The 24,907-nt window shown below is 55.7% G+C and overlaps 2 protein-coding genes across 29 annotated transcripts; one reads left to right on the forward strand and one right to left on the reverse strand.

The window, feature by feature from the left end:
• The first annotated feature begins 21 nt into the window (after nucleotides 1-21).
• LOC125146816 (lysosomal membrane ascorbate-dependent ferrireductase CYB561A3) lies at nucleotides 22-9,853 on the forward strand. 21 transcript variants are annotated; one of them, XM_047823706.1, is made up of 9 exons: nucleotides 22-155; nucleotides 606-683; nucleotides 2,115-2,949; nucleotides 3,331-3,438; nucleotides 4,529-4,730; nucleotides 5,887-6,095; nucleotides 6,690-6,844; nucleotides 7,575-7,731; nucleotides 9,625-9,853. In XM_047823706.1, the coding sequence occupies exons 5-9, from the start codon at nucleotides 4,544-4,546 to the stop codon at nucleotides 9,727-9,729; spliced, it is 813 nt and encodes a 270-aa protein (XP_047679662.1). In that variant the 5' UTR covers nucleotides 22-155; nucleotides 606-683; nucleotides 2,115-2,949; nucleotides 3,331-3,438; nucleotides 4,529-4,543; the 3' UTR covers nucleotides 9,730-9,853. The 21 variants fall into 21 exon arrangements, with proteins under 21 accessions (XP_047679662.1, XP_047679655.1, XP_047679653.1 ...); XM_047823696.1 differs by lacking the exon at nucleotides 22-155 and adding an exon at nucleotides 316-455 and having other exon boundaries at nucleotides 606-1,828; XM_047823698.1 differs by lacking the exon at nucleotides 22-155 and adding an exon at nucleotides 316-455 and having other exon boundaries at nucleotides 606-1,828; nucleotides 2,115-2,206.
• Nucleotides 9,854-11,131: 1,278 nt separating this feature from the next.
• Nucleotides 11,132-24,839, reverse strand: TKFC (triokinase and FMN cyclase). Of its 8 annotated transcripts, none has more exons than XM_047823690.1 (19): nucleotides 24,738-24,832; nucleotides 24,260-24,354; nucleotides 23,241-23,356; nucleotides 20,231-20,420; nucleotides 19,001-19,111; nucleotides 18,745-18,926; nucleotides 17,913-17,991; nucleotides 17,493-17,582; nucleotides 16,709-16,743; nucleotides 16,544-16,628; nucleotides 16,363-16,452; nucleotides 15,715-15,831; nucleotides 15,279-15,398; nucleotides 15,001-15,138; nucleotides 12,813-12,919; nucleotides 12,605-12,708; nucleotides 12,434-12,467; nucleotides 12,240-12,329; nucleotides 11,132-11,869 (listed from the first exon to the last, which is right to left on the reverse strand). In XM_047823690.1, the coding sequence occupies exons 3-19, from the start codon at nucleotides 23,241-23,243 to the stop codon at nucleotides 11,708-11,710; spliced, it is 1,737 nt and encodes a 578-aa protein (XP_047679646.1). In that variant the 5' UTR covers nucleotides 23,244-23,356; nucleotides 24,260-24,354; nucleotides 24,738-24,832; the 3' UTR covers nucleotides 11,132-11,707. The 8 variants fall into 8 exon arrangements, with proteins under 8 accessions (XP_047679646.1, XP_047679644.1, XP_047679643.1 ...); XM_047823688.1 differs by having other exon boundaries at nucleotides 24,503-24,816; XM_047823687.1 differs by lacking the exon at nucleotides 24,260-24,354 and having other exon boundaries at nucleotides 24,738-24,839.
• Between the last annotated feature and the right edge of the window lie 68 nt (nucleotides 24,840-24,907).

The raw sequence follows: 24,907 nt of genomic DNA on the forward strand, positions 1-24,907 counted from the left end.
CCCGGCCGCCATGTTTGGGCCCCCGCTTCCCTGGGCTCGGTCGTCTGGTGCCTTCCCGGCGTCGCCGCGTCCAGCTCCTGTCCCTCCCAGTCGCTGTCCCGCGGCCTTGCTGAGACCCAGCTTCGCGTCCGCCCGAACGCGAGATGGGGGACGGGGTGAGAGGCAGGGCGGAGGCGGGGCGGTACTCCCTAGGGAAGAAACACCAGCGGAAGGACTGATGTTGGAGTCCACAACTCCAGACTTCATTTCCCAGGCGGCCGCGCGCGCGGCCGGAAGTGCTATGAGCCTATAAGAGAGGGCGGCGGCCCGGCTCTTTTGGCACTGGGTGGCGGTGCCCGGCGGGTGGGTCTGTCTCCGAAAGTCCCCGATTCCAACTTCCCGGAGTCCTAGTAGCCGCGGCGCCGGGTGGCGAGAGGCGGGTCCGAGAGACCCCTGCGACCCTCTGTGGTTCGGGGGTGAGAAAGAGCTCGGGTGGGGAGTTCACGGACCTGGGTTCGAGTGCTGGCTCCGCTGCTATTTCCCCTCGTGCTGTCGCTACCCCTCGCTCGGGCTCAGCTTTCTTTTGTAGGAAATGGACACCGCTGTCCGTGTCCTTCCTTCTACAGGTGTGGTTGCACAGGCACGAAAGCTCTTCGGAAGTCGCAGTCAGCAGGCGGAGCTCCTCGCCGTAGTTTTCACCGAAGGTTAGCTAGGACCGACAGCCGCCCTCCGTCCCCGCAGAAGAGTCAGGGATCGGGCTCCGGATTCCTGGAGCGGTTCTCCCGACACCGGAGCCAAACGGGAGCAGTCCGGAAGGGCGGGTCTGTAATCACTGTGGTGCTAAGGAGCACCTTGCTTACCTACCTCCTGGCTGGAGTTCAGGGGTCCTCACTCCTGAGCCCTGATTTTACAGAAGCTACGTTTGGAAGTGAGGCGTTCTTGGAGCTGAGGGGAAGTGAACCTGGGTTCCTGTACCAGCTCTGCCACTCACCATGGCCAAGTCGCTTTCTCTCTTTGGGTCCCGGTGATTTTGATCTGTCAGAGAAGCGTTTAGGACTTGAACCCGAAGTATGATTCTCAGGATTCCTAAATCCCCCACCATTCATCCGGAAGCAGGAACAACAAATTGACTTTCTATCCCTTCATCTGCTTGTAGTTCTAAATTATAAAAGTTATAAGAGCTTGGAATAGAGCCTTTTCCTAAGATTAAGAGCTGAATGGAAACTTACCCATTTCCTACCCCAGGGCCTGATGCAGCCAGGGAGAATCCTTTTTGTCAAGGGACCGAGGAAAGTATTAGGTTGGGGAGTATGTTTCTTAGATCACAGTTGACAAAACTTGTGTAACTTCCAGGCCAAATCTGGCACACTTGCATTTTTTTTTTTGATTAAAAAAAATGTTTATTTATTTTGAGAGAGAGAGAGTCCCAAGCAGACTCTGTGCTGTCAGCGCAGAGCTGGACGTGGAGCCCGAGCTCACGCAACTGTGAGATCATGACCTGAGCTGAAATCAAGAGTCAGGACGCTTAACCAACTGAGCCACTCCGGCGCTCCAAGGTTTTTCCATTTTTAGATAACTAACAGAAACGAAAAGGATAATATTTGTGATACGTAAAGGCAACATGAACCTGAAATTTGCCCGCAAATAAAGTTTTTGGGGGAACGTAGCCGTGTTGATTTGTGAAGGTGTTGTCTGTGCCTGCTTTCGCACTACATCAGAAGAGTCGATGGCATAGTTGTGACAGAGACTGTCTGTCCTACAAAGCCTAAGATATTTACCATTCTGGGCCTTTGTAGAAGCGTATGGGGATTTCTGCTTTGGAATGGGCAGAATCAGAGACCAAACAATGGTGAGCACACCCTGAAATCATAGCACAAACCTACTTTCTTGGAATAAATGAAAGACTGTTCTCAGCGTTTGGGTTGCAGTTTTCACTGTATTCTTTTTTTCTCTGTTTTTGCACACTCGGGCAGAGGAAGGGCTCTTCTGTGTACTGTGAGCAGTGTAATATTGCGGCCCTCGTTCAGGAAAGTGTCCCCGTTGAATATTCTAAGTCTGTCCCAGAGTAGTAATCCAGGAGGGTGGAGACAGTCTCTTTTGGATTATATTTACTTTTGTTTTTTTCTCCTCCAAAGGAAAAGAAAGTCATGAGAGATACTGTCTGATGGATGGAGCCTGCTGACCAAGTGCTTCATGCTGACTTCACTGGGGGGTGACTGAACATCTGGTGACCCGAAACTTCCTCTGCTCTTACGGGGACTAAGGGGACGCCTCTGAGGCTGGGCAGCAAATCTCTGAGCTCAGGAGTTGAATCAGGAAGCTTCTAGGAAGACATTATTTTCTCCTTCTAGCCTTATGGAAGCTTGGTTTTCCCCCAGCCCTCGGATCTAACTTTCTCTGTGGTGACTGCTAGCTTGGATCACATTGTGAGAGCTCAGTGTCTTTTTCTGATTAGGTGGACACCTGTCATGGAGAGAACTGGCGTGACATGCTGTTGGGGCCACTGAGAGGCCTGGGCAGCCACGGGGACCACGAGCTTCAGGCTTTAGTTGGTAGCTAGGATGAACTGCTGTGACAACATCGAGAAAAGCAGAATATTTAGCTCTCACAGCATCCTTAACGGACATTTTCTCACTTGACCTTTTTTTTTAAAAAAACCTTTTTTTTTAATGTTTATTTATTTTTGAGAGAGAAGGCACAAGCAGGGGAGGGGCAGAGAGAGAGGGAGACCCAGAATCTGAAACAGGCTCCAGGCTCCGTGCTCTCAGCACAGAGCCTGATGTGGGGCTCGAACTCACAAACTGTGAGATCATGAGCTGAGCCGAAGTTGGACGCTTAACCAACTGAGCCACCCAGGCGCCCCTCACTTGACCTTCTGACAACCTATGGTCAAGGTAAAAAAACAGGGGACTTGAAGCCAAACGGACAAGGATTTGAAACTTCCTACCCCTTTACTGGGTCCTAATGCTGGTATTTAATCTTTCTTTTTTTTTTTTTTAAGTTGTTTTTTTTTTTTAAGTTTTATTTATTTATTTTGAGAGAGACTAAGACAGCACGAGCAGGGGAGGGGCAGAGAGACTTGGTGAATCCCAAGCAGGCTCCACACTGTCGGCACAGGGCCCCACGTGGGGCCTGAACTCACGAAACCGTGAGATCATGACCTGAGCCGAAATCAAGTCAGATGCCTAACCGACCGAACCGCTCAGGTGCCCCAAATCTTTCTGACCCTTGGTTTCCTCTGTAAAGTGGGGTTGAGGACCTCTCACAGGGTTGTCAAGAGGAGCAAATGGGATCCTGTGTTCATGGGTTCTACTCAGTAAGTTCTATTCCTGTTACCGTGCCTTTTTGCAGATGAGAAGACTGAGTCCTACACATGCTAAGTGATTTCCTCCAGATGCCTCATTTCATAAGGATCGGAGCCTAGGCCCTCACTCTGTCAGCCTACCACTAATTCTAAAGGTGAGGGAATCCAATGTGTTACCTCCTTGGGAGTTCTGGCCGGTTTCAGGGACTTCCTTTCCTCTCTGTTAGCGGCCTCAGATTAAGGGATCTGAACTGCAGCCTGCCGCAGTGTCCCCTTCTCGGTGTGAGTCTGCGTGACAGGGTGACCGCCTTGAGAGCTGGGCCCGTGCTGCCTGCAGGTGTAGTTAGCGGAAAAGCCGAGACGGCCCTGTGGCTTTGTGTGTTTGCCCGCCAAACCTCACGCCCACCTGCCTGGTGTTAAAGTGCAACTGCTTAGGGCCCGAGGCATTTGTCTGAAACCAGAGTTGGTTTCTGAGTTTATCAGGTACACAGGGAAAGCTAAAAATAAACTCTTGCTTTCTAGACCATGAGTTCTTGCTTCCTCCTTTCTCCTCTGAACTTTCCACGGAGGAAGAGAAAGCAGAAGTGTCAGGCCTGGGGACACCTGAGGGCTGTTGTCCAATTGCAAGTGTGGAATGTGGGAGGTTCTAGAGCAACAGCCTGATCTTACTTCCTCAGTGGGAGGTTTAGCCCCACGGAGTTCACCGTCTGGGGAAGAACTTTTTTGTAGAAGTGGGAGATCATAGGACTTCCTCTCTTCCTTCTTCCTAATGATGGTGTGTTTGCTCATTGCAGATTATGGGTTTGCCTCCTTCTGTTAGAACTGAGGGCTGAGGCGTTTCTATGACTCTAGCCTGGATTTTGATTCCTATCCCTAATTTTCCGTGGGGAAAGGGTGGGGTGGATTCTTTACCTTTTGGCCCTGTGAAGGGAGACTAATCGCAGGGCTTTGGGCCCAGAGCCTTGACGTCCGGCCCCGGCAGAGGAGGGCCCCCTCCAGAGCCGGCCGCAGGCCCAAGCTGGCCGTACTGTGTACCGTTGGGTGCTGGGGTGGGGCCAGCCTCACTGTCCATAACCAGAGATCAGGCCTCACGGGGCAGTGCCCGGGCTGGTGGCAGGAGATCTGAAGTGAAAAGCACCCACCCCTTGGGCAAGAGCGAGCTCAGTGTTCCCTCCTTTAGCTGGCGTGTGGGGTGCGCTCCAGCCAGCAGAGCCGGCGGGGACGTGTGACCTCTGCTGCTTCCAGGGGCGCCTGGTCAGAATGGCTGTCGGGTGGTTCTACTTGTCCTTCTATGCACTGTCGCTGCTGGGCCTGATGTGCGTCATCCTCACTGTCTACTGGATGCAGCTGTGGCATGGTGGCTTCGCCTGGGATGGCACCAGCCGCCTCATGTTCAACTATCACCCCGTGTTCATGGTCGCTGGCTCAGTGGTGGTCTACAGTGCTGGTGAGTAAGAGGCCCTGGGAGACGTGCTGTGACCCAGACCCGGCCGGGGCAGAGCTCTCCCTCTCCACAGCTGGCCTTTGTCACTGCTGGGTTTGCGGCTACGAGAGTGGGGGGAGGCCGGGCTGTCTGTGGCCCCGGGTGTCATTTACAGGAAGGTAGTAGTGAGGAGGGGGGCCATCTGAGAAGCAGAGCTTCACGGACACTCTGGGGCGGGGGGTTGGCACGCTTTTTCTGTAAAGGGCCAGATAGTAAACGTTCCAGGCTTTGCAGGCTCTACGATCTGTGTTGCAGCTACCCATCCTTATTCTTGTATCGTGAGCAGCCATAGATGACATGAAAACACACCCGTGACTGTGTTCCAGTAAAACTACTCACAAAAATGCATGGCAGGCTGGACTTGGCCCATGGGCTGTAGTTTGCCAACTTCTGCTTTAGGGAGCAGGAGGTTGAAGCGTCTCATGACACGGGTCCTTCCATGAGGAAGCTGCTTACCCGTGCCAGGCCCGTGTTTGCCCCGTGCATCCAGAGCTGGGCCTTGGGCCCAAGTGAGCCTCACTTTCCCCACCTGTAAAATGGGAACGGTGATGACATTGGTCGTAGCTGCTTATCCTGTGCACTTCAGATACCTCAGCCCATTTTGTTCCTACGAGAAGCCTGTGAGATGGGCTCTGCCGCTCTCTCCATTTTACAGATGGGGAAACTGAGATTTAGAAACAAGAGGCCACAGAGCTGAGAGGCAGAGCCGGGCTGTGGACCTCGGTCTGTGTAACCCGATTAAGAGCCCGGGTTTGTGGCAGCTAACTGCGCTTGTAAGAAGGCGGAAGAAATAACGAAAGCGACACTGCTTTCTCACCCGCAGAGCTGTGCTTGAGTGCATTTGTTATGTAATGACATATGTACACATCATTATGTAATGACAGACCGGTGGGTCCAAGAAACCCGCTTCTCCCTTTTTGTCACTGTTTTGTCTCCCTCTGCGCCCTTCACGGCTGAAACGATGTGAGGAGAGGAGATGCCGGGGAGTGGGTGGCCGCGTGCTGGCATTTCCTTCCTCTCTGGTTGGGAGGCGGTGTGGGACCGCGTCAGGTTAATTCCCCCTAACGTGCTGGGGTTGCCGACGGGAAGAGGCCGGGCCCTGGGACGTTCTCTCCCGCAGCATCGCTGGTGTACCGCCTGCCGCAGTCGTGGGTGGGGCCCAAGCTGCCATGGAAGATTGGCCACGCAGTCCTGCACCTGCTGGCCTTCATCCTGACCGTGCTGGGGCTGGTCGTCGTCTTTCAGTTTCACAACCACGAAAACACCGTCAGCCTCTACTCCCTGCACAGCTGGCTGGGCATCGTCACCGTCTTCCTTTTTGCCTGCCAGGTGGGTCCTCTCCTTCGGGTTCCCGCTCCCAGACGGCGGCCGTGGGCTCCGGTTGGGACTTTGCTGGCATCCGCACCAAATACTCCCTCCGGTTATTCCCCAGAGATGGCCCTGCAGGGCGCATCCCATAGAATCGGCAGCTTAAGTGGCCGCAGGAGACTGGTAGTTCCCACGCCCGTCCCCCTGCCCCTCCGTTGTCCTAGCTTTATCATAGCACATACCACGCTGATGCGGTCTGTGGTCTTTTCCACCTTCCCCGTCCCCACCTTTCTGTGAACCAGAAGCAATTCTGGAAGTGGTTTCTGCACACTGACGTCAGCCCTGCACAGGCGTGTTTTATGGGCCGGGACTGGAAGGCAGCAGAGACATTACAAGGGTGGCTGGGCTTTCGGGAGACTGGGCTTGTAGCTGAGCATTTCGTGGAACATTCTGGTTCGGCTAAGAAATCGACCACAGTGCGGGAGCTGGTGGGAGGTTTGAGCTGGGAAAGAAGGGCGAGAGGCCACTGTGGGGTCGGGGGCCCAGGGGGGCGGGATGGCCTCCTACACCTTCGGGAACAGCGCGGTGCAGTCAGGCACCTCCCTGTGTTCACAGTGGTTCCTGGGCTTTGTTGTCTTCCTGCTGCCGTGGGTGTCCGTGTGGCTGCGCAGCCTCCTTAAACCCATCCACGTCTTCTTTGGAGCTGTCATCCTCTTTCTGTCCGTTGCGTCTGTCATTTCCGGCATTAATGAGAAGCTCTTCTTCAGTTTGTGAGTGGGATGGGGCCCCCAGCTCTAATGTCGAGGGGAAGGCATAGCGTCTTCCAAAGATGCACCCTGTGATCACAGGGCCTATCCAGGGGTGGGGAGCCTTTGGAGATGGGCTTGTTCTTGATCTGGAAGGTCATGGAATCTTTAGGTTGGGATTGGTAAATTGGTCAGCAAAAAATTTATCTACCATCCGATTGACTTAGTACCTACTGTGTGTCAGAAGCTATTCTAAGCGCCTTAAATTTAATCCTCTGATCATTTTACAACATGGATACTGTTGTCATTGCCGCTTACAAATAAGGGAGCTGAGGCACAGAGAAGTTAAGTAACTTCCCTAAGGGCACACGGCCCGAAAGTGGCAGAGCTGGGGGTTAAGATGACCACCTCATGCCTAACCACTATCATCCCCCATTATTTTAAGGCATGGGGGGTGGGTAGTGAAAAGCAAGGAAGATATGAGGTCAGACTTGGGTTTAAGTCTGGGCTATGCCGTTTACTAGTTGTACGACTGTGGGCAAGCTCATATTTTTGAGCTTTAGTTTCCTCATAGGTGAAAGCATCCTGCAGATACTTGTGGTGGTGGCAGGGACCAGAAACTATCTTAACATTCCAGGTCACAGATGGTCCTTGGAAGCTTTTCTCGCCATCTGTTAAGGGTGTTGGGTCTATCACTGGGCAAAAACAGGTGGCAAAAATCTCTCGAGGGCCCACGGTGTTTTGTCATCTTCAGGAACAACAACACCCAGCCATACTCCAGTCTGCCCAGTGAAGCTGTCTTTGCCAACAGCACTGGGATGCTGGTCGTGGTCTTTGGGCTACTGGTGCTCTATATCCTCCTGGTTTCGTCTTGGAAACGCCCAGAGCCAGGGATCCTGAGCGAAGGACAGGTACGGGGTCTTGGGTCTTTCATTCCAGGTTGGGATAGGGCCAGGCCTAGAGAAGGGTCACCCAGGAAGGGTTCGGGCCTTGCTGGGAAGCCCGCTCAGTAACATGGTGGGAAACTGGGTCGACTGATGGTGGAATTAGGTTGGCTGATGGGGGGGCACTGTGTCAAAGCGGCTCATCCCAGCCATGGTGGCAAATGGAGCTGTTCAGAGGCTCCCGGGGCCTGTCCCTTGGGAGAGGACAGATGGTTACGCCCTTCTCCAAATTCCTGTGGCTTCATGAGGGGAAAGTGTGGCCTCCTGTCCTCCAAGGAAGGGCTTGAGCATGACGAGAGGGTGTCGGAATTCCCATTCTCCCAGCTTTGGGGCTGGTCTTGGGGGCAGAGCTTATCCAGCAGGTGCTGGCTGAGGGGTTCGGTGTGGGTTCGGTGTGTGGGTAGGTTTCCCCCTGAGGGATGTGGTGAGACGGGGGGTGCATCGGACTGAGGGACTTTGGGGCTTCCCTGAGAGATGTGGTGGCTTGGGCGGGGACCGCCCTGCGGGTCGGGGGTCTGTCTGAACAGCTCAGGCCAGGTGTGACTCCTGCCAGTCAGGGGCAGTTGTGGTGTCCTGCCATTAATGCCTGTGCCTCTGCCTGTCTTTCCAGCCCCTGTTGCGTGACGGGGAGTGAAGCGGGAAGGGCACCCACGAGCAGGTGGAGGTGTTTCCCCCCAGCTCTTCTCTGCCAGGGGCTCCTCTCTGGTTTCAGCAACAGACTAGCTTTGCGCTCTGGGCCCGAACCTCTTCTGGCCTCCGTGTGGGGTCTGCTCTCCCCACCAATCTCCTGCCCACCCGCTCTGCTTGGTGGCTTCTCTACCCCTTCCTGGCATCGACTTCTCGGGTTCTCCACACACGCCGCCCCAGCTGCTCACGCTGTGTGCTCCCTGCTCCCTGTGTGAAGTCAAGCTGATTTCCCCTCTCGGCCCCTAAGGATCTGGTAGAGACTCTCTCCAGCTCAGATAAGCCAGGACGCAGGTGCAACTTGTACGTGGAAAGTGAGGGAGGTAACGGTGTCCGGCAGCTTTCCCCGGAAGGCGTGCGTTATATTTGGGCCGCCCTGACCGTCGGGCGGCCAGCATCCGCCGTGCCCTCCATCCAGCCTGCCCAGACGTGAGGCTGGAATGGAGAAGGTGGAAGGTGATGGAAGGTGATGGAAGGAGAAGGGCAGCAGAGGGGCTTCCGCAGAGAAGCTGAGGAGCTGACTGCTCTTTGCTGTTCTGTTTCGTGTCGCTGCGTTCCTCGTCCACCTGCACTGTGACCACGTGCCCCCACCTCTCGCTGCTGCCACAGCCCTGGCCTAGATCCTGGCCTTTCCCTGTGACTTACGTGCCCGTCAATGTCAGGCAGCCCGAGGAACCCTGATGACCTGCTCTCCCAAGAACCGCGTGTCCCCAGCTGCCCCACAAGGGATGAGCCCCAGGGACGCCTTGGACTTCCGTTCCTGCCCCTGCCCAGATCAGGGCCTCCCCACCTGGCCCCGGGCAGGCTCAGCCTCGATCTCTTGGCAGAGCCCCTGCCCAGCTGATTTTCACTCTCTAGCTCCCCATGCAACAAGCCAAAGTTGTGGTGCATTGTGCCCCGTGGGCGGCTTTCCAAGGTGCTCCCTGCTGAGTACTGGAGTGCCTCATTTGCCCCCTCAGTGGCTACTTGCTTGGCCAAACCCAGTCTCGTGTTATGCCTGAGGGCGAGCTGCGGGGGGGGGGGGGGAGTAGTGGGGGATGGGACGGGGGAATCTGCTCCTCTCTCAAGGGATGGGGCCGTGGCTTTTCCCGCCCTCTCCAAATGAGCCCTGCTGGGACCCAGCTCCATACTGCCGTGCTCAGTGACCAGCAGCACCAGTGCACTTACCCCTGGCAGGTGGTGAGGAGGCGGACCGTCCACCCCAACCCCATGTGGCCCGATGTCGGCAGGACTGTGACTGGACTTCCTGAGGGGATGGAGCCTTTGAAGCCACTGGGATGACTTCCAGGCACCTCAGTCACGTGCCCCGCGCCCCCTCTTTCCGTATGGGTGGAGCTATAACTTGTTCACGCAGCTTGGTTTCCTTTAATCGTGTTTTAAAGAATCAAAGCCTTCTCTACTGTGATCACATTGTGGTTAATTGAGCTCTGGGAAACTTGTTAAAGCCTTGGGACAGCTGTGACCTTCAGACTGGGGAGAAACACACCAAAAGGCGCCAGAGAGCTCCAGGCTGCCCTCCTGGAATGGTATGTGACTCATGGTATGTCTGGACGTCCTTAATAACGAAAAGCTTCTGAGTACTTGGTTATCTCACAAGGAAGGAAATGTTTCCTGTTTTTACAACTGGAACTCAGAAACCGGGTAGTGACTTGGTCACTGGTAGCTGAGATCACTGAGCCAGGAAGTGGTAGAGTTGGGATCCACAGGCCAGGTGTTTATGCCAGTCTCCTTCCCAGCTGCTGGGTGTGCGCACCTAGGCACTGAAAACCATACCTAGTGACAAGGGACCCGAGGTGCAGACTCATGATAGACAGGGGACCCTGGATAGAGAAGCCCAGGGACTGAGGGAGCCTGCGGCCAACTTTGGGTAAAGTAAGTGATGGAGGGCCCCCTTCCCTCTGTGACCAGCTGTAGATACCTCCTGCTGGTGGATCAGATGACCCGGCAGGAGTCGGGTGCAGACACTCAGCGAGAACTCAGCGAGTGAGCACCTGGGCTGTGCTGGGGGCTTTGCCTTCAGTTCATGTCAGTCCCTGTCCTTGTTCCTGTGAGACGGGTACTGTTCTGATTTTACAGATTCCAAGAGGCTAAATAGTGGGCCTGAGTTTACGTAGCCGGTTTGAAGCCAAATCGGGATTTAGTTGTGTCTGAGTCCACACCAGTGCCTTTATTTAACTGCTCCCTTGCACCGAGCACGGGCCAGGTGTGTGTATCGTCTCTACCGGGCACCGGACGCAGCAGCCCCTCCTGCTTGCCCAGGTGCTATCAGCGATTGCCCTAGGGACCTGGGGTTTGGCTTGGGTGCAGCTTCTGTCCTACCACTGAGCTTTAGAATATGGTGATTTCAAAAAAAATTATATATAAAATACGGTGATTTCTTCTGGTGTCCTGTTTGCCCACTGGGTTCCTAAAGGTTATCGTAGTGCTGAGAAAAGCACACCTAGGAGGTGTGGTGTGTGTACTGGAGGGAGAACGGGAATGGGATCCCAGTGGAGCCAGCCCAGCTGCGTAGACCCTACCTTTGGGTGTCAGGTAGTAGGGTATGGGTCGTGATCATCTCTCTTTTTTTTTTTTAATGTTTATTTATTGAGAGAAAGAGACAGAATGTGAGCACGGGAGGGGCAGAGAGAGGAGACACTCTGAAGTAGGCTCCAGGCTCAGAGCTGTGAGCACAGAGCCCAACGCAGGGCTCGAACTCACGAACTCTGAGATCATGACCTGAGCCAAAGTTGGGATGCTTAACCCACTGAGCCACCCAGGCACCCCGGGTCATGATCATTTCAACCAGAGGTTGAGGCCTTAATGCCTGGCGTATTGGTGGGAAAAAGCTCCCTCAGCAGAAGCCGGAGCTCTTGCTTCCATGTGGTTTATTTGCTTGTTTTTCACATTGGCTCAGGGTCAAGGTCGGAAGGCCTTTCACAGGAAGCCTTAAAACCAAATTAGCATGGCCAGTTAAAGGCCATGTTGCCACCCAAGGAAAATGCCTATCACTGAGGCCTCGAGGTGGCTGGGGCAGAGCAGCATGACCCCAGAATTCCACCTCCCTGAAGAGGGAAAGGGCAGCACTAAGGTGGTACATGACCCACTCTGGGCCTGCAGTTTCTGTAGGAATTCTGGAGGTTGGTAGAGGGTTCCCTGCCAAACTCAGGACAGGCCCTGGGGGCAAGGGGACAGGGAGGGTCACAGCTGGAAGACAGGAGGAACTGCCAGTGGCCACCGCTGAGCCGCGGTGAGAGGGGCACAGAGGCCCAGGAGGCGCTCACACACCCTCCTGCTGCAGGGCCTCCAGGATGGCCCGGAGAATGGCGGCCGTGGCCACTGCCCCAGGGTCCGGCTGATCCAGCCGCGCAGAGCTGATGTAACTGGCTCTCCCGGCTCCCGCTTCCATAGTCTTGGTGGCCTCGGCTGCAGCCTCCGCACTCTGAGTGGGAACATGGGAGCAGGCTCAAAGACAAGCCACCAGGCCTCCTTCCTCCCATGGACCCTGCACCCCTCTGCCCCAGCCCTATCAATGCCCTGAGTACTGTCACCAGGGTGGAGAGGTCACCTCTCACATACATCTGGCAGGGCAAGAATTAGAATCTCCTGAGGGTTTGCTATGTCCTAGACACTGTGCTGGGGCTGCACATCTCTCTTAGCCTCACAGTACCCCTGAGATAGGTACTCCTCTCCCTGTTCAGAGGAGGAAACAGGTACATGAAGGATATTAACTTGTTCAGGGTCACATAGAGATGGGAGCCTAGTGGCTCCAAGCCTGTCTTCCTGGGTGGCTGGGTCCCAGCCTCACTCACCTGGACTGCTTTCGTCAAAACATGGAACAGATTGGCCCCTGGGCTCTTCCAGGCTTGGAGCTCCTGTCCTGCTGCCCACAGGGAATCCAGCTGGACAAGGTGAGGGAAAGGGGACTAAGGAGAGGCCCTGCCACAGAGTGGGGCCTTCAGGGCTTCTATACTCAAAAGAGGGAAGGGCTGGGCTGTATACACACCATAGTCCTGTCCCCTGGAGCAGCCTTCCCGTACCTGGCAGGGAAAGACAATGTGTGGGACTCCCTGCAGGGAGTCACTTTAGGAGTGGGGATCGGGCCTGGCTGGGAGTGGGTGACATCATCCACTGCCCCCAGCCCACCCTTGGTCTCAGGCCCGGGGCTATGGCTCACTTCTGCATGGCCTCCAGGCCGGCCTCCATGGCAGCAGACCAGGCTGGCAGGTCTGTCTTGGCCTTGAGTGGCTGGGCCGCCGCAGTCAGGAACAGGCCATAGAGCTGGGAAGGACCAAAACGCTGAGCACACGGGGCTGGCCTGGGCCTTAGCCAACCGGGGGGATCCCTCTGTCAGCCCTCCGGTCCCAGGGGCTGCCGGCACTCACCGCCCCAGAGGAGCCTCCCATCTTCTCCAGCAACAGGAAAGACAGTTTGGAGAGTAGCTGGGCAGGGCTGGCAGGGGGTGGACCCTCCTTCAGCCACCCTTGGATTGCTGCAGACAGAAAATCATCGAAGAATTCAGACTCTCCCATCTGCCTGGACCCCAACCAAGCACCCAGGCCTCGCTGCCAGGCTGAAGTAATGGCCACAGGAAGAGGCTGAGGAATCCAACCTCGGGAGATTCCCAAAGCTCCTTTTTTTTTTTTTTTTTTTTAAATTTTTTTTAACGTTTATTTATTTTTGAGACAGAGAGAGACAGAGCATGAATGGGGGAGGGTCAGAGAGAGGGAGACACAGAATCTGAAACAGGCTCCAGGCTCTGAGCTGTCAGCACAGAGCCCGACGCGGGGCTCGAACTCACAGACCGCGAGATCATGACCTGAGCCGAAGTCGGACGCTTAACCGACTGAGCCACCCAGGCGCCCCCCCTTTTTTTTTTTTTAATGTTTATTTATTTTTGAGACAGAGAGAGACAGAGCATGAACGGGGGAGGGTCAGAGAGAGGGAGACACAGAATCTGAAACAGGCTCCAGGCTCTGAGCTGTCAGCACAGAGCCCGACGCGGGGCTCGAACTCACGGACCGTGAGATCATGACCTGAGCCGAAGTCAGCCGCTTAACCGACTGAGCCACCCAGGCGCCCCCCCCCCCCCCCCAAAGCTCCTTTTCTACACCCTCTGGGCAGTCTGCAGAGCGGTGGGAAACCAGGACTGACAGGGACCTTGGCACCTGTCACCCAGACGCTGAGGCATGCCCCGGACACCCTCGGCCTGGCGTTCCCTGCCTCAAGCCCTTGCTTCACTTCTCGGCCCTTTGCCCTGCGTCCTCCTTCCTGGATACTCCTCGTCGGCTATTTGCCTCCCCCACCCGTACATAAGCCACGAGGGCAGGGAGTTTTATCTGCTTGGCTCACTATTGTATTCAGAGCCGCAGAGCAGTGCCAGGCCCGGGGTGGGCCTAATTCTTGATGGAATCCAGCCCATGGTGGCTGGATAATTAAGAGCCTTTCATTAGTCTGGGTAAGCTGAGAAACATAAGGACAATTATATGAGTTTTCCTTGAATCTGAAAGTTATTATTCACTATAAAAGATTACACACTGGGGCACCGGGCTGGCTCAGTAGAACATGCGACTCTTGATCTTGGGGCTGTGAGTTCAAGCCCCATGTTGGGCCTAGAGCTTACGTATATACATACATATGTACATATGTAATTTTATTAAAAAAATATTTTATTTTACAATAACAACATTTCTACATTTATAGTGTTAGAAAAAACTTCTAAAAAAAATATTTTTTAATGTTTATTTTTGAGAGAGACAGATGGAACGCGAGTGGGTTAGGGGCAGAGAAAGGGAGACACAGAATCCGAAGCAGGCTCCAGGCTCCGAGCTGTCAGCATCAGAGCCCGACGCGGGGCTCGAACTCACGAGCTGTGAGATCATGACCTGAGCCGAAGTTGGACACTCAACTGACTGAGCCACCCAGGTGCTCCTTAAAAAATTTTTTTAATGTTTAAGAGAGAGAAAGAGAGAGCATGACAGGGAGGGGCAGAGAGAGAAGGAGACACAGAATCTAAAGCAGGCTCCAGGTTCTGAGCTGTCAGCACAGAGCCCAACACGGGGCTTGAACTCACGAACTGCGAGATCATGACCTGAGCTGAAGTCAGATGCTCAAATGACTGAACCATCCAGGTGCCCCTAGAAGAACCTTTTCTTATGAAAACAGGTGAAAGGGATGCCAGGTCCTATGAATGACCTCAGGGAAAAATAAAAGTTGTCCATCCCATGTGAACACTCCCAGTACTTTTGAAATTGTTCTGGTTCGGGGCACCTGGGTGGCTCAGTCAGTTAAGCGTCCGACTTCAGCTCAGGTCACGATCTCACGATCTGTGAGTTTCAGCCCCACGTTGGGCTCTGTGCTGACCGCTCAGAGCCTGGAGCCTGTTTCAGATTCTGTGTCTCCCTCTCTCTCTGACCCTCCCCCATTCATGCTCTGTCTCTCTCGGTCTCAAAAATAAATAAACGCCAAAAAAAATTAAAAAAAAAATTGTTCTGGTTCGTGAAATGCCAAAATCTCAGAACCAATGTTCTACACCAGCTCCTCTCTTAACCCTAGAGGGACCCTGGCACCAACCTCTGGCAGCACGGCTATGGGTGGTGCCACAATCCCCGTCGCCGGCAGCTCGATCCAGGGCATTCAGATGTTCCTCCAGGCCCAGGAGGGTGGCGCACACCCGTTCCAGCACAAGCACCGTCTGCCTCGAGGCTAAGCCTGGAGAGGGAGGCCAGCGGGGAAGAGGCTGAACTTGACCCGTGTGGGGAGGCATGGGTAGGAGATCCCTTGTCTACCCCACACCCCTCGGGGCTCAGGCCAAATCCCTGGGCCACTTCCCTAACAGCACAGCTCAGTACCTCCTGTGGCAGTGGAATCGGGGACCTCCAGAGGCTCGGCAGGGGCTGCCCGGCTCCGCTTCCGCCCGGTCACAGAGACCTTGGCCACGTTGGGCCAGGCTGATGCCGTGGTTTCAGCATCTAGGAAGAGCAGGAGGACTCTTGTAGACACAGGTCAGCCGGTCAGGGATTAAATGGGACATGGACTCCCCACCTGTGCCTGGTTCCCTCCATCTCAACAAGCAAGTACTGAGTGCCTGCTGTGTACAAGGGAAGTGTGAAGGGTCCCTGGGGAGGATCCTACTACCAACGCCTCAAGTGAGAGCTGAAGGCTGGAGAAGCCACAAAGGGCCTCTCCACAGAGGTCATGGTCCCTGAGGGGGTGTCTCCAAGTCCCCATGGCTCCTCCTGGCCACAAGGAGGCCAGGCTTGGATGACCCCAGCTTCCAGGTCTCACCGATCAGTTTCAGGAGAGGCTCATCCACCAGCAGAAGGGTGAGAGAAATGCCAGGCATCTCCAGGGCGGACATGAAGGTGCCCACTAGGGCACGGGCGATCTTCACCCCGCGGCCCTCTGCAATAGCAGAGTGTGGAGGTCCATGAGGGAAGGAGAGGAAGGTGGGCACTTGTCCTCAGAGTGTCAGAGAAAGAAACGGAGAGAAACAAGGACTTTGGAAGCTAGGGTCCTGAGGTTAGTAGGGAGAGGGCCAGATTCCCTCAGGGATGCCCCGAATTACCACATTCCCTGGAGGTGCCCCCTCTATAAGGAAGAGAGGTAATTACAAGTCTCCTTTACTGAGTTCTCAGCAGGTGCCAAGCCGTATGCTAAGTGCGTTATGTTTGTTTAATCTCGTGTGATTCTCGTAACGACCCTATAAAGCAGGTACTATTGTTGCCACTTCCTAGCTGACAAGGAGACAGGCTCAAGGCATCCAGTCATCAGCTGGCAGAGTGATGGCCTGACTTGGGCTCGTCTGCCTGTACGCCCCTGCTCTGGGCCATCTCAAGACCCCATCTTGGCTGCTTTTCTCACGTCTGGCTTCAAAGGGCTGCAGGGAAAGCAGCTCCAGGGGTCGGGGAGGTCCCCTTCCGATGCAGGGCTCACCCAGAGAGCGGACAGCCGCGTCGGCCATGATGCCCAGTTCTAGGAATGACAAGCCACCCAGGTTGTTGACCATCAGCACCACTGAGGAGCCTGTGGGCAGACATGACACCTAGGTGAGACTCTCCAGGCCCCCTGCCCAGAGTGGGAGGAAAGGCTGGGAGGCAGCGTGACAGCCCCTCACCAGACTGCACGGGCACATGGGACACGTTGGAGGAGTTCGTCATGTGGTCGAGCATGAGTGTCACGATCTCGTCGGCGGATGCCATCTGTCAGAAGGAAGAGTCAGGGGTGAGCTGCGTTGGGAGGCCTTGGTCTTACACCAGCCTGGGCCACGGAGTCCTCTCACCTTTATCCGGCGCACGCCAGCTTCCCCGTGGATCCCTGTGGATAGACTTGGTCACCGTGGACCCACTCAGGGCCTGCGGATTTGCTCCTCATGTTTTGCTCAAGGATTTACTAAGTACTCAGCACGAGGCTAGGCACCGTGTATGTGAGGAGTGTCGGGGGCAATGGACAGAATAATGAAAGCTACACGGTCCGCTCTCTGGGAGCTTATGGCTGGGTAGTGGAGACAGCTAGAACCTAACTACTTAACTTTTAACTTTAGTTAGCTCTAACTAGAGGCAATCACGGCAAGGCCACCTGAGGCCTCTGCCTATCACTTCGGAAGCGTTGGGGGAGGAAGAAGGGAGCTGGGTGGCCTCTGACCCCCTTTGAAAGAAGGGCTGATTTCCGGCAGAGGTAGAGGGGCCCAGAAGTGGTGTGAACAAAGACAAGGAGGTGGGTGGTGCACAGAGCCCCCATGGCCAGAGCCCTGGGCGTGGACGGTAAAGCAGGTAAAGAGACCAGGCAGGCCGGGCCAGAAGGGCCTCAAGTGCCCACATAAAAATAGTAAGACCCGGGTGCCCGGCTGTCTCTGTCGGAAGAGCATGCAAGTCTCGATCTTGGGGTTGCGAGTTCAAGCCCCATGTTGGGTGTAGAGATTACTTAAATAAACTTAAAAAAACCCCAACAACAAAGACTACTTTGGCGCCTGCTCCAGGTGAGCAGGGAGGAAAGCTCCCAGGGCATAAGACGTGGGCGAGACCCAGGCGCAGGCACGGCCAGGACAGGGGTGGCCCCAAACTCACCCAGGCCTAGCTCCACCTCGTCTGGTGAGAGCTCAAAGGTGGGTCTGGAGCCAGGGACGCTGCAGGAGGACAAGCTCACTCCCAGGGTTCCTGCAGGAACGAGGACAAGGCGTGAGAAAGATCCTGCTCTCGGCACCGGGCATCGGGCCAGGCAGCAGAGACACCTTGGGAGCCCTGCCCACGGCAGCCTCTTGGCTGACACAGGCCACCAGACTCTTCACCTCAGTGGTGGAAGAGAAACCCAGCTTGGGGACCCAAGCTACCTGTCCCCTGGAGCTCCCCCAGGAGACGTTCCCTCAGCCCCTGGGGAGTAGCCTGGAAAGCCCTCCTATGCAGCTGCAGGGAATCTGCTCCTAGTCAGTCCCAAGGTCAGCCTCAACCTCCCACCGGCCCCTCCCAAATCCCTGGGCCGGCACTCACCCATGGCCTTGGCAACCACGCTCACCCGATTTGTGATTTCCTCCAGCCCTACACCTGCCTCAGCCAGGGCACCTGCCACCTGCACCCGCACAGAATGAGGGGAAGGGGTCACCGTACCACTTGGGGGTAGACGACCGGCTGGGGCTGAGTTTCTAGTTGGGAAGAGGGCATTTCAGTACCGTCACCTCAACCCGGCCCACCATATTTAGGGCAGAAGAGTGCACCCTCCTGCGTTCACAGTGCACTTGCCAGGAATCTTCAAGAGCCCCAATGTGTTGGGAGCCAGAAGAGACTTTGCAAACAGAGAAATGGACCCAAAGAAGGGAGGTGATTGGTCCAGTGTCACACAGCTAGTCAGTGGACGCCTGGCCAAGGAACCCTGGTTGACTCTCAGAAGCCTGGGGGGCTTTCAGCAGGTGAACAAGCTGGTCAGATACACATTTTCAAAACCTCTGGGGCAGAGTGGGGAACATACTGGAGGGGTAGGCAGGAAGCTGGCAGGGAACCCAGGGAGGAGCAGCGACCACCACCCGGGCACGAGCACATGGGCGCCTGAACCAAGGCTGGGACAGGAAGGGCAGGGCTCTGGGGCACGTGCGTCATAGGGGCATTCGGGAGTCGGATCACTAGGACAGGGCAACTGGGTGGGTGTGGGGAAAGGAGAGGGAAAGGTCCGGGAGAATGCTTCTATTCTCTGCTTAGGTAGTTGAAGGGCTTCCTGGATCAGGGCGCACTGGGGAAGGAGTGGCTTCTTGGGAGGTGGGCTGGCTGGAAAGAGCAGGCTGGGGGTGGGGGGTGCCGGCCAGCCAGTGTCCCGGGTGGGAAATCTCACCTTGTGTATGAGCACTGTGCCGCAGAGTCCCCGCCTGCCTGCCTTCTTCAGGACGGTGAAGGCGCTGTCATCCCCGATGACCACCATCTCCACGGGGATGCCCTCAGCCCGGGCCTGCTCCCGGGCCAGGCCGAAGTTGAGCCGATCCCCAGTGTAGTTCTTCACGATGAGGAGGGTCCCCACTGCAGAGGCAGCCGGCAGGGCCCCCTCAGTGCCTGGCCTCCCCGCAGCAGCCCCTCCTGCACGCCAGGCTTACCTGTGCCTGCCTGGGCCACTGCCCTGATGGCTGCCAGGATGCTGCCCACCGCCGGGGAGGTGAACACGGCTCCTGCGATGACCCCTGTCAGCATCCCCTTCCCTACGAAACCTGGAGACAGAGCGGGTGCTCACTGGGGACCTGGGCCTGCAGTCCCCAGGGTTTCCCGTGCTCCTGGGCTTCACGGTTTGGCAAGGCCTACTGTGTGCTCAGTGCTGAAAGAACACCTGGGTCACCCTCCACAGACCTTTCCTCAGGGGCTGTCTCCTCGGAGGGCCTTCCCTGACCTCCCAACGGAGGCAAGTCCCTGCCCCATCCCCAGTGACTCCCTGTTCCTTTACCCTGCTCTCCTGTCTCTGCTACTTGACTTACACGCTCTGGAACACTCTTCTTTAAAAAGAAAAAAAAGTTTACTTATTTGGAGAGAGGGAGAGAGAACCAGCAGCAGAGAGGCAGTAGAGGTGGGGGACAGAGGATCCGAAGCGGGTTTGTACTGACAGCATAGAGCCCAATGTAGGGTTCGAACCCACAAACGGTGAGATCACGACCTGAGCCAAAGTCGGATGCTTAACTGACCGAGCCACCCAGATGCCCCTGGAATGCTCTTTCACTGTGTGTTTAGCTGGTTACCGCATCTCCAAAGGAGAACAGAAGCTCTGTGAGGGCAGGTACCTTATCTTTCTGACTCACTGGTGCATGCCTAGCGCCCAAAGCAGTACCAGGCAACAACAGGTTCTCGTGAATAGTGCTCAGTGGATGGATGGCTTTGCCAAGGGAGACAGGAAAGGTACAGACGATACAAAGCCCGGTCCCTGCCCCCCAGGATTGCTCAATGAAAACTCCCATGTCTGGCACTGAACAGGAAACAACCTAGGACTGTCCACGTTATATGCGAAAATGCAGGGTGGGAATTCAGAAAAAGTATACGGTTCTAGGCTGGAAAAGTCAGGAAGGCTTCATGGAGGAGGGGAAGGGTCACGTGGGCCTGGAAGGCCAGGATTCACAGAATCACTGACTCGCAGAGCTGGAAGGGCCTCAGAGGTCATCTGGTCCAACCTTGTGCTTCAGAGACACAGAGACCGAGGCCCAGAGAAAGGCCACGACTGGCCCCAGATCTCAGCCTGAGGGACTGGGAGAGGAGGAACCGGGACCCGACCGGGGCTTTGTCCTCCACACCCAGGAGCCCCGAGGATCTCCCAGGAGCCCGTGCACTCTGCCCAGACTACTCACCGGCATGGGCAGGCTCGTGGCCGGAGCCCCCACCTGACAGCAGTGCCACGCGGCCCTTGAGGCTGTCCAGGTCAGAACGGAGGGCCACACGGTGGCCCTGCAAGAGATGCAGGTTGGGGTTGCAGGCCACCAGGCCAGCAAGGGCATCGTCGGCACAGCCTGCCACCGTGTTCACCAGCTTCTTGGATGTCTGCGAGAGAAGAGCAGGGAGGAGGCTCCAGGTGTGGTTGGCAGGGACACGCTGCTGCGGCTAGGACCCCTTAACCGTAGGGAGACCCCAAAGGCCCAGCAGTTCCTCGAACTGGGCATGCCTTTCTTAGGTGGCTGCTTCTGGGAGTTCTCTTAATTTGGGATCATTTATTCAGGGCAAAATTTATGAAGCGCTTTGGACTATGGGTCAAATTTGGCTGGGAGAATGGCTTCAGCAGAAATAAAAGAGGGGACCTAGAATCCTGAGTATTAACGAATGCAATAACATTAGGGCCCAACAGTCTTCTTTTAAGGAGGAGAAGCCCTAGACCGAGGCTCCTGTGCCTGGAGGAGGCACCCTGTTCCCGCCGGGCCTCTGGTGCAGGACAAACATTTCCTGAGCCTCTTGGTGTGCCCGGTGCTAGGCACTGCGCGCAAAGAGTTAACAGAACGCTGGTCCTGCCCTTGATGGAAGTGCAGAGAGATCATTTGCACGTGCTGTGGGAAGTGCAGCACGAGAGGAATGCACCGTGTCCTCGGTGGATCCCGAGAATCTTTGTGAGGACAGGTAGGAGTTAGGAAGGGAAAGGGCACGAGAGGCCCGGGGTAGGGAAAAAGGATAAGGATATTCCAGGTCGCGGGGGGGGGGGAGAGTCCACGCCAGGGTCTGGAGGTGTGAAAGCACATGGTGGCCGGGCCAGGAAGCAAGTTAGAATGACCTGAGCAACCAGTGACTGTCAGGAAGAGGTGGGAAGGTCCTCACAAGTAGAAGGTGGGACCTGGCCATGGGACACCTCGCTTGGAGGGTCTGGGGCAGCTTGCCTGAGGGGAGAGCCGAGCTGACACAGGGTGCAGGCAGAGGCGGCCAGAGCGAGGACTGGAGTGGAAGAGAATTTGGGTTCTGCAGTCACGAGCACTTGGGCTCAAAGCCCACGTCTGCCTCTCATCAGCTGTGAAGGCTCAGGGAAGACACCTCACCGTTCTGACCTCTGTCTTCCTTGGCAAATTGGGGACTTAATAAACTAGAGTATATACCTGCTGTAGGGTCAGAACTGAATAAAAGGCAGCTACTCCCTTTTTCTCCCTTGCTAGCTGAACAAGGTTTGCAGACTAGGGTGTGGGTTCTGCCTTTGTCCCAAAGAGAGACTAGAGCCTAATACGGACCCAGAGGGCAGGATCCCAGCGCCGCCTGGTGGCCCAGGGCGGCTTTGAGCCAGGTCCTGTCAAGGTGCATCTCCCTGAGGCTCCTTCCCTAAACCTACGGGCATCCGGTTCCTTTGTGCAAACTCTGGCAGGGGCCAAAGCCGAGCCACCTGCTCTGGGATTAGGAGAGCAGCCCAGGTCAGCAGGAAGCGAGCAGAATAATAAGACTGGCTCTGTTCCCAAGTAGTGACTGAGAGCGAGGTCTGGGTCTAAGTGCTTCTGGGCATGCTTCATTTAATATTCCCAACCACACTATGCAGGAAAGATTAGCTTGGAAGAGGAAACCGAGGCATAGTTTAGTGACTTTGCCCAGGGTCACACAGCCAGTGATTGTCCAGGTCTGCTTGGCTCCAAAGATAGTCCCATTTTAGCCTTATCATGCTGCTTTCCCGAGGGGCTGAAGGGAGGCGGAGAGTGACAGAAGTCTTGCCCTAGTAAGGGCATGGGCTTGTGGCTCTCAGAGCCCTCTAGGGACTGGAACACGCAAAGAAATTCTGAGTTGGTCTCAACTTCAAGCCCAGCCTCCAGAGCCACCAGCCTCCAAGAATCTGTCCCCCTGCCATTCCTGACAGTCAGTCTTGCCTGGGATTTGCAACCAGAGGCAGAAGGGGGGGCTCGGGCAACCGTGCCAACCCTGGTTCCCAGTGGCCTGAGAGGTTAGAAAAGTAAAAGTAAAGGAAGTTGATTAGGCACTGAGTGAGGACTCCCGGATTCGGGTCTGATTAACACCTCACGGCCACTTGGAGGTGGGCCCTAATATGCCTTGCACGGCAGGTGAGGAAAACAAAAAACAGCCTCAGAGAGATCAAGTCTTTTATAAGAAGGTCACACAGCTGGTTGGTGACAGGCTGAAATGTGAACCCACGTCTCTCCAAGGCCTACTTTGGTTCAGATCTAGTTCTAGAGTGGACCTGGAGTAAGGCCCAGGGGCATGCTGGGCCACCCACAGTGTACCAGAGGTGTACCACCCACAGGGTGTAAGGAACACCTCTGGGACCAGCCCACACTTGCCTCAGGTTCAGGAACAGGCACCAGACCCTTCGTGACTCCTCCTGTGACTGCTACAGTGTCTATTACAGAATAGGCACCTAGGAATGTTTTAAAAATTTTTTTTTTTTTTTTAACGTTTATTTATTTTTGGGACAGAGAGAGACAGAGCATGAATGGGGGAGGGGCAGAGAGAGAGGGAGACACAGAATTGGAAACAGGCTCCAGGCTCTGAGCCATCAGCCCAGAGCCTGACGCGGGGCTCGAACTCACGGACCGCGAGATCGTGACCTGGCTGAAGTCGGACGCTTAACCGACTGCGCCACCCAGGCGCCCCCCTAGGAATGTTTTAATCTAAACGTATGACCGAGACCAGGGGCAGATGGGCCTTGGAGGGACTGAGAGGCTGCAGCCCCGGGCCCGGGTGGGACCAGCTGGGAAATGGACGGAAGCAGAGATCCGGCCCTGAGAGGGAGGATGACCCCCTCTCCTCTCATAACTTCTGTGAACCTCAGGAGGCAGCAGCATCTTTTTGTCAGGGTGTAAGGAACTCCAGCATGCCTAGGGCTGGCACCCCCGCTGCTCTAAGGCCACGGTATCCTTCCTCTGCCCTGGCCCTCATGGGACTCACCATGGTGGGGAGGCTCTGAAGCAAGCTGAGTTCACGCCTTCACGTTGAGCTGCCAGAGGCTGGGCGATCCCGTGGGTACTACCTGGGTCTAAGCACAGCAAAGCTCGTAGGAGCACCTGTAGGAGAGGGTAACAGTATGAGCCGCTGGAGGCACTGGCAGCCTACTGGCACCCTGCTGGCACAATCATGCACCCAGGGCCCTAGTAATGAGGGAGCTGCCCCAGACTTTGATCCAAGTCCAAACTCTAGTACGTGGGCTGCGAATGGAGAAGAGCATGGGGTTGACCAAGGTTCACACCTGCACTTGGCTGCCAGAAGACAGACTGATCCATGCTGGGCACAGGGCTGCTTTTATGCCCAAGAACAGCACCCACCTCATCACCAAGGGGCGTTTACCCACGGAGTAACTTCAACTCCTATATGGGCATCGCATGCAGTGAATTCATTTATAAAGATCTTCATGCAGTTGGTCTTGGCACCACACCAGGAAGGGAGCAGCTGAGTCTGTGACCCCATTTTACTTCTGGGAAACAGGCAGAGAGCTCTAATGACTTGTCCAAGGTCATACCGGTAAGACTCAGGACTCAAACTCAGGCCTAATTTTTCTACAAAGCCGGTGTTCTTTTTACTGGCTATTCAGTGCTTCCTAAGTCAGGCAGAGTCCTTGTTTACGTAGGTAAACAGCAATGACATTTTAGCTTCTCTCAGTGCAGCCTTGTTCAGAGGTATCTTGGAGTCATCCAAGGTCTCATGCTTACTCTGCATATGCAATAGAAAGAATCTGCACCCAGGGTCCCCACCTAGCTCTGCCCGACTTACTGGGGCGATCTCAGGTAAACCAATTCCCCTGAGCCTCAGCTTCCTCATCTGTAAAATGGGGGTTGCCTTCTCTGTGGCATGCTGTAGGTGCTCCAAGCCACGTGGTCCTCCTCCTCCTCCTTCCTTGCAAAGCCTCTCTGAGGTGGAGTGGCCTGGAAATTGCAGGACTGACTGCTTTCCTGGGCCATTAAGGGTCTCACCCGGGGAAATTCCGGTTTTGTGTTTGAGGTCAGAATTTCTACAGCAACGGGGGCACTAATAATGAGGGCAAGTGGCCTAGCGGGCCCTCCCGTATCTGAAAAATAAAACACAGTTTAAAAGAGGAAAGGTGAGGCTCCTGGTGTCCTCGGGGTAAGGCAGAGTGATCGATCATCCTAGGGCCAGGTGAGGGTACCGGCTGAGTTTGGAGGAACTGGGGGTGCTAAGGAGAGAGAGGTCCGGACCTTGGTTCCAGTCTGGGAGGTGCACAAATCGCTGTCCCCTCCCTGACCCTCTTAGACCTCTGCAGTACTTCCGGTTCCAAAAGGGAGATCAGCCCCGAGAACTCTCCGAGCAATGGAAGAGGGAGAGGACGGGGGTCTTCGGTTGGGCGAAAGACGCGGACGGGGGATGAGGGCAGCGGGTCGGTTCCGAGGGCGGAGGAAGGGGCCCCCACCCGCTCACGCCCGCAGCAGCCACCTCCAAAACCGCAGCCGCTTCCTAAGGACCCCCGACAGCTCGCCCTCATCCGGGTACTCCGGGCTCCGGCGGTAAGAGACGGGGCGGGGCCTCTAGGGGCGGGGCCTCTTTTGGTTGGCCGCCTAGGGCGCCGTGAGTCCTCCAAGAGGCCAGGTGAGGCCGTCCCGTGA

Source organism: Prionailurus viverrinus, chromosome D1 (genome assembly GCF_022837055.1).
Source record: "Prionailurus viverrinus isolate Anna chromosome D1, UM_Priviv_1.0, whole genome shotgun sequence".
In the NCBI taxonomy this organism is placed as follows: Eukaryota; Metazoa; Chordata; class Mammalia; order Carnivora; family Felidae; genus Prionailurus; species Prionailurus viverrinus.